Here is a 17479-nt window from a genome sequence, read left to right as displayed (position 1 = left end):
CAGGACGATCAAAAGAGGCTCGGGCAGAAACAGGACTTCTGAACAAAACTGTACACTGGAGATCAAACAGCGGCATAGAGATGAAGGAATGTGATGGCAATGGATTGACCTCTGTGTGTGTGTGTGTGTCTCTCTCTGTGTGTGTGTGTGTGTGTGTGTGTGTGTGTGTGTGTGTGTGTGTGTGTGCCAGTATGTGACTATTTGTGTGCAGAGTGAGCAACGGACGGGTGGGGGTTTATTGGTCAAATACTTTCAGGGTGACCAGTGAAGGGACGTCTTCAAAGGCTGTTAAGACCTCAATATAGAGGAGGTGTGTGTGTGTGTGTGTGTGTGTGTGTGTGTTTACTTCATTCACCCTGTGTTCTTGTAGACCAAATGCTTTTATCGACCCTTATCTCAAGCCAATATAAGTCAGACATCTTGGAAATCCAATTGCAGCCTTTACCTGTCGTTGATGGACCCATCAAAGGATGGGGTGAAAAGGTGAGCAACGTCAGAAAAACAACAAATAGAAAACCCTCCAGTTCATTTAGTTTTTACTCCCTTCACTCGATCATCCCAGGGATCCTTTCCAAATCAGCACGATTTAATTTTGATTTGGGATATAATAATTATTGATACATTCATACCAAAACAAGTATTTTCTTACCCATTGCCTATAACACTGAAAGAATTACAGAGCATTTCTGTAGACTGAGGCAGGAGCGAAATCCTCAGGGTTTTCAACCGGTGTGCTGGTGATACCTACATTAAATATTCACCACAGAGCCCCGCAGCTATGCGCCCTTCAAAAGCCTCCCCCCCGTATTTATTTATTTAAAAATTTGTTTATTCCTCTTCTCATCTCCGCGTGCCTCTTTTTTTCTGAAACCACACAGCGAGAGCTGCCTGCTAACTGAATGTGAGCGGCACAGACACTGAAATGCCACAAGGCCAGTTATCAGGTTTCCTTTAGCTGGTGACAGGCCTCAGAGAGGGAAGACAGAACAGGCTGCGGGTTAAGAGACGGAGGACAGAAGAGAGAAGGAGGCAACAGAGCAGCAGAGAGTTGAGTTCAGATTCTTGAAGAGCAGAAACTTAAAATAAAAGAACGAAATGTTGGAGTAACTTTAGGAGATGAGAAGTAACAGGATGAAATCTTCTTTCCTTTAAGTTATCAGTTGGTAGTTTTGTAAAGGTAGGACTTCATGCATTTCATCAGAATATAGAATAGAACTGTGTTTTTCTCTTTACATAATCTGGTCATGTGTTGCTGTGTTTACCCTTCGCTGTGATACACTTCTGTACTTAGTAATCCCAAGTGTGAGATACGAGAGCTCACACAAACACACAAATGAAATAAATTAAGTAGGAAAATTACACTTGAAAATATTTCTCTGTAAAGAGGTTGAATCATGGTAACACCTCCGGAGAGGAATATAAAGCTTAAAGACACTGAATCTGTTTATTAAAAGCACAGTAAATGAGGATTGCCAGAGGCCTGATAGGCAGAGTTTGCTAGATTTGTGTTGATTTCTGGTTTTGCTGGTCTGGTCCTGTGTTTGAGCTTAAACCCCTTTTCTCTGTGGGTTTTAAAAGAAACATGAGGTCATCACAGGAGTTTAAAAGAGCAAAGATTGGGTGCCGAATTTTAGGTACCACAAATCAAAGCACTACGGATTTTTCTACATGAATTAAGCTCAGGTCTCAAAAACCATCTGAAATTTAATGAGCTAACAGGATGAAAAACAGAATAATGAGTCTCAAATGACCACAACTTTGACCACAGAATGAAACAACAGTCAATTAGAGCCAAGACAGAATCTAATGGCAGCTGATTCTCATCTGTCTATCGAAGCTGCATATCTTTTAGTACTGAATCAACTTAACGAAAAATGAAATTTCACTCATTATTTATGCCGATGGAGGGGTGGGAGAAGTGTTTGAGTCCACAAAGCACTTTTAGAGTTGCAGGGGTAAACAGTGTTGCAGCCAAATCCAATTCAATTGACTAATTCTTCAAATGTAAAAAATACATAAAATGCCTCCATACTTTCTACCTTCAACTCGGAATGAGGTCATTTGTGTGAATGACCTCTTTTCGACTCAAAGTTGTATGTCGGGGCTTACGGACACTTGGATGATGCCACAGGAGCAGTATAGAGGCATTTTCTGTTTTTTTTCTGTTTTTTTTTTACATTTTCTGTTTTTGAAGAATCAGTCATGATTAACTTTAATTGTATTGGATTTGGCTGCAGAGTTGTTTACCCCTGAAACTCCAAAAGTGTTTTGTGGACACTTCATCTGTATAGTGGTGAGTAGATAATGGGTGAATTTAAATTTTTGGGTGATCTATCCCTATAATGGCCTCCCACTGAACCTGAATTTCAAAACTACTTCAAGTTGAGCACAGAAAAAATGGGTTTAAAGAGTAAACAAGGTATGTGCACTGAGAAATAAAAAAAATAATCTGCTCATTTCTTCAAAGTGTGTGTGTGTGTGTGTGTGTGTGTGTGTGTGTGTGTGTGTGTGTGTGTGTGTGTGTGTGCGCCACTTAAGTGCTTTAGTATGGATTTTTGCTTGCGAGCTGAAACACTACTCATGAAGATGAATTCCCCTCTTGTGTGAGATCTGTCAGTGCCCACGCATGTTGGGGCACATCTCTGCACCTCGTGTCAGCCACACTTTCTCACTTCATCTCATGAGCTTTAACATGAACCTGCCACCAGAGCAGAGAATCGTCTGGATCCCTGATGTTAACGTCAAACACATTTTCTACATGATGGAATAAAAAAAATTTTAAAAAGTGGAATAGGGCTGTAATGATGTGATGAGGTAAGTGGTGTCAGAAAATGACTTGTTGCGTCTGAATCTTTAAGTACCTGCCACTCGGAGAAGTGAGGCCAGGTTCAGCAGAGTGGTGGACTGCCTGTACGCTATGGGGCAGTCGACGAAGCATTCTTCTATCAGAGACAGACGGTTTGATCGCAGCCGCACTGGGAAGGAGAGAAGGAAGGGAGAAGGGTGTCAGGCATGTTTCACTAATTACTCTACAGTAAAGAACAGTCAGGAAAATAATTAAATGTTGTATAGTACATGAACATTATACATTAGCCAATATTGATGATGATTTTTTTAACAAAACCATAAAAAACATATAAGAACATTTGGGCTAAGACTAAAAATAAGCAAATACATATGTCAAAATTTGATAATCATAATAAAGAAATTGAGCTGCAGATATTAACCGATGAATCTTACATCAATTAGAAAGAATGTTCTGTCCACATCTTGGACTTGAACTGTGATTTTTTACATTTTTGCTGATATTCATAGACAAAACAAGACTATAATAAACAGATTAACCCCATTAAATAATTGTAAGTGTCAGTCCTGGAGGAAACATAAGGCAGATATTACAAGTGCATCAAAACTGAAATATGTAAATACAATGGTCAAATAAACAAAAATTGAAGGTTCAATGTATCGTAAGGTAATGCTTGAATAATCCGACTGCAAATACAATATTCAGTATTCATGTTGTGCCTTCAACAACAACACATTCTTTTTACACATGTTGAAGTTAATTCAATCATTGATCAGTGTGTTAGGTTCACTTGACAAAATGCAGTCCAGCACCTTATTCATGATTATAATATTCAATTCTAATTTAGGCTGCTTTAGAGAGGTGCTGATTCTGCCTCATGCTCGTTTTGAAGGCTGCACTTTGTAGTGCTGTCGAACTGCGTTACATTATACTAATAGATGTGCCTAATATTTTGTTGGTCTTATTTTTAAAACCGTGAATTTAAACCAAAACCTCAAGATATACTAAATATTCTAACCTTCATGAAGGTTGTCTTCTGCATCAGACTGCATTAGTTTTAGCTGTAAACCTCGTAAACTGGTTACTGTGGGTATAAAAACAAAGTTCTTGGGTGTTTGAAATTCAAAGCGTATTCTTTAATATTAACTACAGTGTATGAATTTCATTTGGAGAATACTTAGAAGCATTCTGGTTCTTCTCAATTCTCAGGATGGAAGTGATTTTGTTAGACAGGTTTTAAACTTTCAATTTCCATATTTTTCTAAGCTTGCACTGAAACCTGGCGTGTTTAGTGCCTCCACAGGCTTCTGTGCTTCCTCTGCATCCTGCTGAGGATCTTTATGGCTCGGCATCACTTTGGGCGAGGCCTAGAGGGAATTCTAGGGAGGGTGGTGTCTATGAAGCTTCGCCTTAGGCTCTGTAGGAGAGCGGCAGGAGACAGCCTGAGATGGATTACCTGCACTCGAATCTTTTCACTTGATAGTTGTTAGTGTTTATCTTAGAGTGTGCAAACCCTGCGTGCAGGATGGGGCTTTTACTTTTGGGGGAAGAGAAAAATAAGGCGTATTTTCTTGTGTGTGTATGAGGTATGAGTGCACGTGTCCTTGAGTTAGTATAAATAATATTCAAGTGAAGAAGAGCACTATCAGCAATACAGTAATACTCTGTTTCTGAGTGCTGGAAACAGGATTTAGAGAATACTCACTGATATAACATAAAACAGTAATAATTGGAAAGTGGAGAGCAAGGGGTGTGGAGGAATGGAACAAGAGTAGGGGGGCAAAAAACAAGTGGGGAAAAAAAACAAAGGGATAAGTGATGCAAAGACAGAAAGGACAAAAAGGACAAGAGAGAGAGAGAGAGAAAGATGACAGTTTATGTCTCTTTCTGTCACAGGGGTTTAATGCTGGCAGCTCAGTTTGATGAGGGCAAAGATGGGGACGAGGCCTCAGGGGCAAACAAAACCTCGGTTCAGAGGTGAGGCGATGAGGGGGCCAAGCCACTTTATTCTGGCTCCACAGTTTCCTTTAACAGAGAGCCATGCCGGTTGGGTACCAATGTGGAGCCAAAAAAAAGAGAGAACGAACGAGCGTGGAGGGGAATACTGATCGGTCAGGTTTACAGATGAAACAGAACATTTGTAAAAAAAAAAAAAAAGAGATGTGGAGGTGTGTGTGTGTGTTTGTTGGTATATGGGGGTGTGTGTGTGTGAGAGAGAGCACACACGCAGAGACCAAACACTTCAATCCTAATTAGGCCATCAGGCAGATGTTGTTTGCTCAACAGTTGATCCATAAATAACCATATATTTAGATATAGTAGTGAGAAGAGGTGACATATGGAGGGTTGGAGGAGCTGACGGCAGAGAGGGAGACAAGCTGGATGGTGGATGGGTGAAGGAAGTCTTAAATCTTATTTAAAAAAACTTGAATGACTCACACAACTGCACATTTGTGGTTGATTGATAAAATCGTCTATGTCTTTCTCTCTGACACATTTTTCTCTCTACCTTGCAGCGGGAGGATGTTCACACTGAAGTCCTCCAGTTGGCCGAGAGCGCTGATGAGGTCCAGTTCCTCTTGGACAGCCGGAGGACTGTCCGAGATCAGTTGGAGACACGCCCTGAAAAACACGACATCCAGTTGAGGCAGCAAACGATTTTCAGTCTGTTTTACTCATCAGTCCCTAGAATAACCAGTCAGTGTAGCAAAATCCACCTAGCAGCAGCTCTAAAGCACACTAATAACATGTCTATTACAATTGTTTAATATGGACAAGAGCTATAGTGAGATGTATTCTTGCTGGATCTAGATTTATTAAATGGAAAGATACGAGTGCAGTTTTAATCTTGTCATCAATAAATCTGACAGAGTGAACCAGAAAAGTGCATCCCTCCGCTAAGACCCAATAATCCCCTTAAATTCAATCAAGCTGCACCACACTAAACATTTCTAGGGATCAGTCCCCTAAATATGCCTGATCAAGATCCGTTAATTATTCCTTATCAGTTTTGGAAAAAGAACCCTGCAACGTTAAAGAAAGTGATAAAAAGATTCCTGGATCCAGATCTGCACCAAAACGTAATGGAATATTTCCTGACCAATCCCACATACGTAATCTGTCCAGTAGTTTTTCTGTTATCTTGCTCACAAACAAACAGACCAACCAACAAACAGCCAGGTCGAAAACAAAACCTCCTTAGGGGGGGTAAAAAGTCAAACTACTGCCCAACTGGAGGGGCTCTCTGGGAGTGTATACCTCCACAAAGGATAAAGCCATAGAAAATGACAACAATTTGCAAGTTCTGCCCATTTATCTGTATCTGCTGGGTTCTTTCTTCCCCCAAAAAGTTTCATGAAAATCGATCAGTCGTTTTCAAGTAATCCTGCAAACTAACAAACTCTGATGAAACCATAACGTCCTTGGTGGAAGTAATTATCAGAAAAGCAAAAGTTTCTCAAATCATAAATTGTTTTCTACATGAGTGGAATTTGGTTCAAACAGGAGTGATGGTGGCACTTAAAAATTCTCACGTACATTTCACTCTGATCCTGCAGAAAATGTCTGCAAAGCAGGAGCAACAGAGCCGACTGAACGACAAACTCAGGAGGAAGGACTAATGGCTTTTGCTCATTTTGGTACAGATTTTGAGAAAAGTGGTGTTAACTTTAATTCCGTGAAGTTTGTGACATTTCAATATTGAGATCAGAAACGTGCTCCCACGACTCGCATGGATTTATTTACAAAGTCTAGACTAATTTGACAGATTTAATACACGGGAGGTTTCTCTTGCAACACAATCCACACTCATTACCCTTAATAGGATTATGTAGCACATCACTTGGCATATGTAACAGGACACTGACTGTCTGTGTGAAAGTGAGTGTGCCTCTTTTAAAGTGCACACATTTTCTTGGTTTTTCATCAAACAATTACACAGCAAAGCAAAATACAGAGTAGACGCAGAGAAGTGGGGGAAAAAAATAAAATGATAAATTTTCGATTAACATAAATCCCACATAAATCAGCGGCTTAAAGACACCAGCATCAGTGGAGTAGAGAAGAGGGGATCGTCCTTGGGATGTGTACTCGAGGAGGAAACATACACGGAACCGCAGTTTTCTCTGACCCTCGCAGTGAGCAAAACAAAGATGGCTAATGTGGAAGAAGAGTCCTTATCGGTGTAATAAGAGAAACCCACACATCTTAATAAACTGCGTGACTCCATGCACTCGGCAAAGCACTCAGCCTACCACTCTTTGAGTATCGGCCGGCGTTCTTGCCAGGAACAAGAGGTTTGTCCTGGCAAATGACAGCAGAGGAAAGAGCTGTGGATGAGCGAATGAGAGATAGTGAGAGAGTGTGTTGATTATGTACTCGTGTTGTGAAGTGTCTGCAGGCGCGTGTGTGGACGGTGTTCAAAGAGACTATGGTAAAAAACTCAGTCTCAGGTTCAACAATCCAAGGATGATGGAAGTCAGTCGGAGTTGAGGGTGTGAAGAGGACTTCTGTATAATGGCATCATTGAATGTAGCACAAAAGGGAAGATTTTTATATTGATTCTATGACCACAACTTACATTTGTTTTAGCACATTTTACGCTACAGAAGACAGCAAACTTGAACAATAACGTCCTGCAAGTCAAAGCAGCATGACGCCATATTCAGCTATGGACATTTCACACGATTGATTGTCGACTGAGACTGCTGTACAGGGATAGCGACGGAGTTAAGGCTCGGGGCGATTTGATAGCGGTTAGCCGCCATTGAACCATCCAGAGAAAGTTTTAAAATCAAATATCATTCAAATGAATCGATATATTATTTAAATGTAATTCGTTTAATCTTCTTTGTCTTGCAGTTAAAGCTCCCAACCAGTAAGTAATGCTGCATCACCCTCAGCAGCCCTACTTCCAGCGTCCCTTTGTAGTAAGAGCTCTGTAATCTGCAGATAAATCGTCTACGCTGAACACACATGAAAACAAGTTAATATTTGTAAAACAATGCGACACAAAAACCAAGCCGAACACCAGCCCATCGGGCAGCAGTGAACTGACGCAATCCCCTCAAAGTTTTCTTTTCCTATGCTTTCTTCATCTCTATTTCATTTCTGCTCCAGCTCTCTCACCACTCAAGGTCTCGTAAGATGAGCTTTCTCAAATACCAGAGAGACAACCAGCAACAAAACAAATCATTCCTTTTAGGCTTTATTTTCTGCATAATGACTGTTGAAATCTGTGCATTTCTGTCACCAGAGTCCCTGCGAGTTCCAAAATGTTACACCCGAGACATTTGGAAAACATTTCATCTATCTAGAACAGGACTGACAGCAAGTTCCCTGGAACCAGCCTGAAGACTAAAGCACACAAATTAAGAGGGAGTTGAGTTGAAAAGCAAGAACAGATTTAATAGAGTGACGATATCAAGTATTACTGCATATACTAAAATGAATATGGATGAGGTGCATATGTATTGATCTTTGTCTGGCTCTGATAATGACGCGTATGTAGGACAAACAGCGTCTGACAAACATTTTGTCATTTTGGATTCTAAGTAATATTTGAGTTTTCAGTTTTTGAAGTACATTCCACTTCCCTGCTTGTCTCTTTCTTGTTTGTCAGTCTCTCTATGTGAGTGTGCCACTTGTCTGTCTCTCCTGAGTGATGCTGTGAGATCACTGTGGTATAGTTAGAAGGGATCCCCAGCAATTGTGTCCTTGTGTAAACTTTTGCTTAGCATCCATTCACAGGGCTGCATACCTTCACAGGACAAAGTCAAGTGCAGATTGTGGGAAGAACACGTGTCTGATTACGTGTGTGTGTGTGTCATTGATATTTCATTCACGGGATAAAATGTGTCTGTGGAGCAGTTTATTTTAATCTAAAGGATGAAGGCCACCAGTCAGTAAGGACGATTAATTTCAGAGTGATGGGCATATGCCCAGAAACTACTTTTCTGTGTCATATCTCAAATTCACAGGCAGAAAATACACACAGTGGTACAATGGATGATGTTGTCCAAGTGTGCGGAGGGAGGCCTCATGTGTTAGTTACTATAAATGAATGACGACCCAATTACTGTCCCACTTCCCCACTAGGAACAGACGGTAAGGTTAGACACCCACCGCAACCCTCTGTGATTTGAAACCAACGACACACACACTCGCGCACACACACACACACACAAACAACTCACATACAAATACTTGTTATAAACTTCGTGTTAAATAATGTAGGAGATATAAAAGCAGCCACCAGCAATAAGAACACAAAAGCATACATCCACTCACACATAAATAAATGGTGTTTTTAAAACATAACATCAACACAAGGTTTCAGATCGCACACAAACACTTCTGCATTGTATGAGTTTGATCATATAAAGTGCAATCTAGTACAGAACATTAATCTTTACTAATCTTTACCAAATGAAATCTACAGTCTCACACAATCTTCTAAAGCCCCTTAAAATACTACTCCTCAAATGGATGGAAATGCTCATCCTCATTTCATTCCTCACCTAGCCAGGCCCATACAGGGGTCCGTCAGCGTTGTGGAGGAGTTGAAGTATTCTCTGGCTGCAGCCAACACTAATTCCACACTGTTGTCATAGGCCACCTTCAGAGTGTAACCTTTGCCCCGGAATGACAAGCTGACAGGAACATCTTGGCTGACCTGGAAGCATTAATTCAAAATCAAGACATCAATGAGATTGCACGCATTAACATTCATTGTGGTGTGATTTAATAGCTGGAGTCCCCAATAGGCGGTGTGAGTGCAGCTCTGAAGTGGAGCTGCAAGTCATATTTAATATATACCTGGGAGCAATGCATGAGCTGCCCTGCCAGGCGCACGTTCTCCACACGGCTGGAGCACAACAGAGATTCCACAAATACCTGGAGGAGTCGGGGAGAAGCAGAGATAAAGTGATATGTTGGGAGAGATAGTGTTTAAGGGAACAAAAGTTTAAACATTGTTTGATAAGGAGCATTGTAGTTATTTAATCTTTACTCTTCATTGAGAGGGTCTGGAGGTGGGAAAATGCAGTTTAATGTTTATTTAGGGACATAAGTGTCATTAAAGGTACAAAATGTGCATATGTACACATTTTACACCTTAAACTAAAAGAACACTTTAACTTACACTTTTAATATCAGAGTATTTTGTGTGTAGTGAAGTTTTTGCTGTGTTGCAATACCTGGTGACATATCTCTGGTTTCAGACATGTGTAGACGTTCTGCTGCATGTCCAGCAGGTCTTGCATCAGCCCTCTCCACACCATCTCACTCACTGGAGGGTTTCTGTAAACACATTAACATGTAAATACTCGGTATGTTTAGGGGATTTTGTGCAAATGAAAGTGCACTTCTGCATTTCCATACTTGCGGCCAGTGTGGCGGCACAGTTTGACCATGAGCTGGTGGGCTTCCTCTTCGCTGTTCTGGCTGTTCCTCACATATGAGATGGGCTTCTGCAGACCGTGCTTCTCAAGAACCTCCACCACACTGTTAAGAATATGCACACACAGAGGCATACACTGTTGAGTCACATTAATCAGAACGTTCAATCAGCAAACGGAGCACACAGGAAGGCTGGCAGCAGCAGGTATCAGAAAAAAGCCAAAAGAGAAGAAACGTGGGGGGGGGGGGGGGGATCCAAGTGAGCAAGTAAGACGGAGAAAGACAGGATGTGTACGCTCTAAGCTGTTCATTATTTTGGCAGCAGAAAGTCATTTGCCAGCCACAGTGCTGATGGATAAAGTGTAGAGCAGGAATGAAGAGCAAGAAGATAAAACAACACAGCACTGCTTTTTGTGTGTTTGTGTATGTGTGAGAGTGTGTTGACACCGGTAGTGATGTATGACCGAGAGAGGAAGAGGGCACGTGTGCATGCGTGTGTTGGTGTGGGATTAGCATGGCACCCCCAGTCTCAACAGGGTCGTGCCGCTACAGATGTTCGCCCTCTGCTGCAGCTCATTACCATAGTAATCAGGTGCCTGTGTGTGTGTGTGTGTGTGTGTGTGTGAGCATAAGATAGAGACAGACAGCAAGCCCTGATATTTACAACCATGAGCATATTTGCTTGAATGTGAATGTTTGTGTGGGAGTGTCTGCATGTTCCCTGTGCACATATTAATGTGCAGGCAAGTGGTAGTGGCAGCAGCTGAAAACAGCTTTTATTCTGGAGGCACTCGCAGAGCAGACACTTCACATTTACTACCTGATTCATCTGAGTACGAGTGAGTGAGTGAGCCACGATGTTTCATATACATGAACACACTTTCCCGGTTCTCCAGGCGGTGTATTTTTGCATCCGCTGTGTGCCTGTGTGTAAATATGTGTGAATATTTGTCAGTAAAGGCCAACACTGAGCTGTAACACAGGCTTTCCTCTTGCTGCTTCCTCCTCCTCATCATCATCTACATTCCCATTCCCTTCAGGCTCCCTCCTGCCCTACCCCAGCCTTCATCTTTATATTCCATCCTCCTCGTCACTCCTCTATGTGCAGACGTTCACCCGGAGGAGAGGAGTGAAGGAGAAAGAGAAAATAAAGAGAGAGGGATGGACGGAGAGAGAGATGAACGTAGGTGATTTTGACCTGTAACAGAGAAAATGCCGGAGGCTGTTTGAAACCCATGGGATAGACAGTGGTCCTTTGATTGTGTGTGTGTGTGTGTGTGTGTGTGTGTGTGTGTGTGTGTGTGTGTGTGTGTGTGTGTGTGTGTGTGTGTGTGTGTGTGTGTGTACTGACTGTACATCCACGTCTCTTCTCTCTCTTGTGTTTTCCATCAGGCTCATAATTGGGGGAGGGAAATAATAAGCACTGCTACAAAGTGAACATTTCCCAAGCAACGCAGTATTAATCACCAAACCGAAGGGCTGCTCTCTTCAGCACTTTAAATCCCCTGAAAATGGGTACAACAGAAACGTATGGACTACACGCCTGGACTGAATACTTGTCTAGTTCAACAAACAGTCCAGAACCTGAGGACATTCAATTAAAAGTGAGAGAAAAGCAACAAATCCATATCAGCCTGGAAAGACCTAGTGTTTGTAAATTCATCTCTAATCTGCCCGTGCAGCTGGTAGTGGATAGGGGCCGGGGAGACGCAGAGGGACAATTACAGCTGGAAGATGGTCCAAATGTTGATGTACCTGAGATGCTTCTCAAGTTTGTCCACCTGATCGTGGAGTGATGCTGTGATGTCCGTCTCCGGCCTGTAGAATGACACACACACAAAATCTTGGATTATTGTTTTTATTTAATAAAATACATCACAGGTAAACAAACATCAGGAATATTAAGTTGACATTTCTTCTGCGTCAGAAAAGTAGCGAGTGCATACCCGAGTGTGTATTTATGCTTCAAGTACACATTGAACTGTGTAGGTGTGAGTGTGTGGGTGTTGCCTACCACTGTGAGGTAGTACCAATTCCCCACTAAAAATAAAACCCCATGATGCTTTGCCTTGAGGCAAAGGATTCTGGGTCAGGCTGGCCTGTACCCCACTGGAGTACTGACCCTGATGAAACAACCTTCTCTGTGTTTGTTTGTGTGTGTGTTAAAAACACTCAGTCTTGACCTCTCTGCATCATTTTCTTTTTCTCAGCCTGTCTGTTCAGCTCCACCTTCTGCTCTTCCTCTGTTTTAAAACCCTTTTCTCCCTCAGTCTATCACACACTCTTTCTCCCTCACACACACACACACACACACCACCTAATCCCCTGCCCATTTCTGCATTCCCTTCCACTCTCCCAGGCAGAATGCATGTTATATTCTTCTGAGCAGATTTAGACCTAATTAAGCGGTCTCGCTGAAAAAAATCAGAAAATTGGGTTGAAACTACTAAGTCGTCATTTCTCTCTCCTTGCTCAGAAATCTGTAATATTCTGGGCTGCGGTGGCAATTTTGGAGCTTAGTAAGTTGAGAGAAATCACTCCTGGGAGAAATGTGAATTCGGAGGCATGGCATACGCAGTACAGCCTTGCAGCATTGCTAATCCGACTACTGCAGAAGAGAGGCCTGTCTGGCAAAGGGAGTATTATACGCAGTCATGTATTTTTAATACCCAATTTTCACTTGTTATTAAGCTCAACAGATATACTTCAGTATTAAATGGCAATTAAGAGAATGCATCTTAATAACGCTGAATATGTCAGTTTTGGTGCAGTGGCCAGTTCAGCTGTGATTTGAGAAACACCACAGGATCTATTTGATTCTGCCGCATCTGAGTCTATGAACGTTTTCAGTGAGATAAAGTACGCTTTCGATTTGAACTGAATAAAAACAAGACAAAAAAGATTTGACTAAACGTCTAGCTACTGCTGTTATGTCGACTGTCTCTTCCACATGTGTCACCGAGAAGCTCTTTATCTTTCTGGAAGGATGTGAAGCAGAGCTGTTTCGGTGTTGTACATGTGCTCTAGCTCAGATGTCTGAACTTACCACAGAGCATCTCTGCATCTAACAGCAGTTAGGTCTCTTCCAGAAACACAGAAGTCACTGTCTACAGTTTCAGTAGGAAATATTTTTCTGTTGTGGAAAATGGTGAGTAAACATTAAAAAGCTGTTGACAGCTACTTCTGTTCATTATAACAGACTTTTTCATAAAGACACAAGGCTGCTGAATTTGTTAAATGTCATTTTTCCAATTTGTTGAGCTGGCAGCAAAAATCTTTCAAAGCAAACATCTTTAAACTTTCAGCAAATAAATCCCAGTGTAGGGATGTAACTCAGTAGAATTACAGTACTTTGTTAAGTACTTTATTACATTCTTCATGTATCTGTACTTCTTTTCAGGTACTGTTTTTTATATAAGATGTCACAAGAGGGGAATTCAATCACTGATCCAATCAGAGCAGGTCAGTAACAGTAGGCCCCACCCCTGCAGCAGCAGCAGCAGCACAGATGAAATGTGAAATGAAGATGAATGGAAAATGTTCGGATACTTCCTCCACCAATCATAAATCTAAAACTGTCCACATGGCTAGACAGAAAAAAACAACAAGCATTAATTCTTCAGTAACAGCAGTCCATCAATCCATTATCTATACTAATTTATCCTGTAAGGCTTGCAAATGGGGCTGGAGCCAATCCCAGCTGACACTGGGCGAGAGGTTGGGTACAACGTGCACAGGTTGCCAGCGTATCCCAGGACCAATACACAAAGACAAGTCAGTCATTCACATCATTCACACCATTGGTCAATTGAGAGTCTTCAATTGATCTCAATGCATGTCTTTGGACTGAACATGCATACTCCACAAGACCCTGTCTAAGCTAGGATTCAAACCAAGAACCAACTTGCTGGGAGGCAACCACTGCACCACCGTGCTGCCCAGTATTAGCAGTACTTCACATATTAATCATTGTAAATATGTAATTAGACTAATGATAGTACAGCAAATGCTGAGTGAAATCAAAACCAAAGCTTTTTCAAAGAAATTTAAAAAAAGAAGAGTATAGGTGAGTGGAACAAAACCACTGACTCTAGATTACCCAAAAGCAATAAAACTACTTTGCAGCTGATTAGCTTCAAATTAGCAAAGCAAAACTTGCTCAGGTTAGCACAAGACTCCTTAGCTGAGTGTCCCTGTTCCCAAGCAGTTCCATAAAATCTTGTTTCACTGCAGTTATCCCCTGCTGTGAGTGTGCAGCGGAAATACATATTATCACAGCACAGCACACCACAGAGCAGCTAAATGAGCCAGTTGAAAAGGTCAAGAGATGATTTGTTGAAAAGTTCGGTTTCTTCATTGCAGCCAAAACAACAAGCTCTCCTCATGGTTGTAATTCAATGTTCCAATTAAGGTGCACAAAGGATTAGTAATCCATCAAAGAATGCATCATTTGAATTCATTTAAACCACAATGACACACTTTTTCCTTCTTAGTCTTTGATTATCATTCACTCTCCTTCAGAAGCTCTGCCTACCCACACAGACTCGTGGGAGACTTAAAGGACGGGCCCTCTTGCCATATAAAATAAAATGTGTCACAGAGGAAGAAGGGGAGTGAGGGCAAAGACAGAAAAAGTAGGAGGACAAAAATACTGAATGAAGGTAGGCCAAGTGACAGCTGCTGGGAGTCAAGCATGAATGAGAGAGAGAAAGAGAGAGGGGGAGAGAGAAAGAGTGACCGAGATGATAGCTGGGTTTGTTGATTACAATCCGGTACGTAAAAGGAAAAAAACAATTCTGAGACTACAAGAATAAAGTAATAATGTTGCCAGAATAAAGTCGGAATATTACAAGAAGAAAGTTAAAATTGAGAAGAAAATCTTAACATAATAAAGTAGTCATTTTACGAGAATAAAGAAAAAAGAAGTTCTCAGATCTCATTGTGAAACTATGCCACCTGTTTGAATGTCACGCAGATGTAACCCTCAAGTCCAGGTGGAGTTTTTTTTTCCGGAATCAACAGTTTCTTTCATAATCTTTCCTAAGTCCTGATACTTTAGATAATGTGGTGCTTATTGGCAAAATTTAAAGTCCCTAATTATTTGTGAAACCTATATTAAAGTTCAATTTAACAAGATGCTCCATATTCCTCATTGTAACACAGGCAGCAGACTAATCTAATGATACTTATTTACTTTATGCTCGTAAAATTAAGACATCTGTTTCTTTAGCATGGCCCTGATACTCAGTCATAGTAGACAGTTCCTTGGAGAGAGGAGGAAAGGGAAAGGTGGAAGGAAAAAAGGGACAGAGGTTGGGACCAGTGGATTCTTGTGAATGTGTCAGTGGTGAAATGCTTCATGGTTTACATAATTAAACAGCATCAGTCCACTTGAATTGCGTGTGTGTGTTGTTGTGGCTTTGTGAGTGTTTGTTTGTGTGTCTGACCCGTAGCCCCTCTGCGGCAGACACTCCAAGATGTCATAACAGAGGCTGAGCTGGTCATCTTGCTCACAGCTGTAGATGCACTCCAGAGCGACCACCATCAGCTGGTCCGGGTCCCCGATGATCTTCTGCTGGCACTGCAAAAGAGAGGAGAGGAAGGGGGGAGGAGAAGTCAGCGTGTTTTTGTGTGTGAAGGGATGACTAACCCTGTAGTCTTTTTGTACAAACACACTGTGGTGGTGTATTATTTTGAGTGTATTCCTCTTGTTTGAGTGTTTGTGCGATGCGCTGCATGTTTTTTTAATAGCCAGGGGACCTGTCCTTGGCTGCGCCCTTATGGCCTCATAAATATAACATTTATAGCACAGGGCTACGACACTAGGCCTGACATGACGAACTGTGTGCAAGTGTGTGCTTCCATTTTGCCGTCCTTCTGTTTATGGCTATGTCTAGCCTGACGACCTCTACACTTGTGCGTGTGGATACTTGCGTCAGGTTTGGAGTGCTGGAAGACGACGAGGGGCAGCGCGAGGTCTCGCTGGGCCAGGCTGACCAGGTATTCTCTGAGCAGACACTTAGCAGCGCCCTCTCTCTGTCCCTCACAGCGGTGCAGGAACGGCACCATCCACTGGAAAGCATCTTTCACGTAGCGCTCGGTGCTAGACTGGTGATGGAAGGACATTTTCTTAAAGACACACTTTGTACAGTATAATAAAAAATGCACACCCATTGACTTACTAATAGCAGTCACTTAAAGCTTATGCTTGAGGACAAATCCTTTTAACCTGGACCATCCATTTTTTCCCATCTTTCAAAATACAATACTGACCATATATTTTTTAACAGTTCCTGCCCTCAATGTATTGAGACCATATATAAAAGAGATTCAAACATTAGCAAAAAAAAAAGCCTCACAAAGCAAATGAAGACGACATGTCCTTTCTAAAGAAGAACCGGAGATTGTAAGCAATTGACTGCCTGTGTGTCACTATTCTATTTGTTGATATAGTTCCTTTTCTGTCAGTGATGGTCAATCAGGGACGTTTTTTTCTTCAGTATTGCAAAGTGAACAAACCAAAATCTGACCTTCAGCACAAGCAAACTGAAATGATTTTTCCATACAGCCATTTATTTACACAATAAATGATTTCTGCACATTTCATGAAATAGCTATATTATATATGGTTAACTCAACAAATACTGACCAAGGGGGAAATAAATAAATATATGCTTGACAAACTTAATGAACTATTTTTCAGCAGAATTTAGATAAGCTCATGTAAATTAAACATTGATAATAACTCTGTTAAACGTTGAGCAATGATTGTGGCCCAACTATAAAGATTCTAAGAAACTGGAGACACTTTTGTTCTGCACATATGCAAACCCTTGAATTAAAAACAACTAATTTAAATCAACTGAGAGAGCTAAAGATTTTACTGCTATTAATCCAGAAAAAACAAAGCTCATATGTGTTTACAGGCCATTGACATATTGTGGCAATGGAGAAAAGTGCCCTATGCAGAGTCTATGTAGGTCTATGGTAGGTGGACAGTCCTTTTACTTTAAGAGTGTAACAGTATGGTGTCAGCTAAAGCTATAGCATCAGAAGTGTCCAGTTAACCCAGAGGTCAAGTGCTGGTTTGGTTGTGTGTTGATGCCATAATGGAAATATATTCCCCATGTGTAAAAAACTTCTCATTTCTTTTCTGGGGAAATCAATTGGAAAGATTTCTGTCACATAACCTTGAAATACAGTGTGATTGAGTGACAGGGTCATGCTACAAGAGGATTACCTCAGAGCTTATGTGTGAAAGCTGGGTGAAAAAAT

The 17479-nt window shown here is 41.3% G+C and overlaps 1 protein-coding gene across 1 annotated transcript in view; it reads right to left on the bottom strand.

The window, feature by feature from the left end:
* nbas (NBAS subunit of NRZ tethering complex) overlaps positions 1 to 17479 on the bottom strand; it is a 143665-nt gene that overhangs the window by 82856 nt on the left and 43330 nt on the right. Inside the window, exons 25-33 of the mRNA XM_069514751.1 lie at positions 16139 to 16312; positions 15652 to 15785; positions 11960 to 12022; positions 10187 to 10309; positions 10003 to 10105; positions 9623 to 9700; positions 9325 to 9479; positions 5316 to 5428; positions 2862 to 2975 (exon numbers count right to left, since the gene is read on the bottom strand). Coding sequence (XP_069370852.1) covers positions 2862 to 2975; positions 5316 to 5428; positions 9325 to 9479; positions 9623 to 9700; positions 10003 to 10105; positions 10187 to 10309; positions 11960 to 12022; positions 15652 to 15785; positions 16139 to 16312 — 1057 coding nt within the window. The remainder of the gene's footprint in view (positions 1 to 2861; positions 2976 to 5315; positions 5429 to 9324; positions 9480 to 9622; positions 9701 to 10002; positions 10106 to 10186; positions 10310 to 11959; positions 12023 to 15651; positions 15786 to 16138; positions 16313 to 17479) is intronic.

The sequence above is a fragment of the Paralichthys olivaceus genome, chromosome 19 (assembly GCF_024713975.1).
Source record: "Paralichthys olivaceus isolate ysfri-2021 chromosome 19, ASM2471397v2, whole genome shotgun sequence".
Lineage (NCBI taxonomy): Eukaryota > Metazoa > Chordata > Actinopteri > Pleuronectiformes > Paralichthyidae > Paralichthys > Paralichthys olivaceus.
The sequence above is the reverse complement of the archived record's forward strand: the minus strand, read 5'-3'. Positions and strand labels throughout refer to the sequence as shown.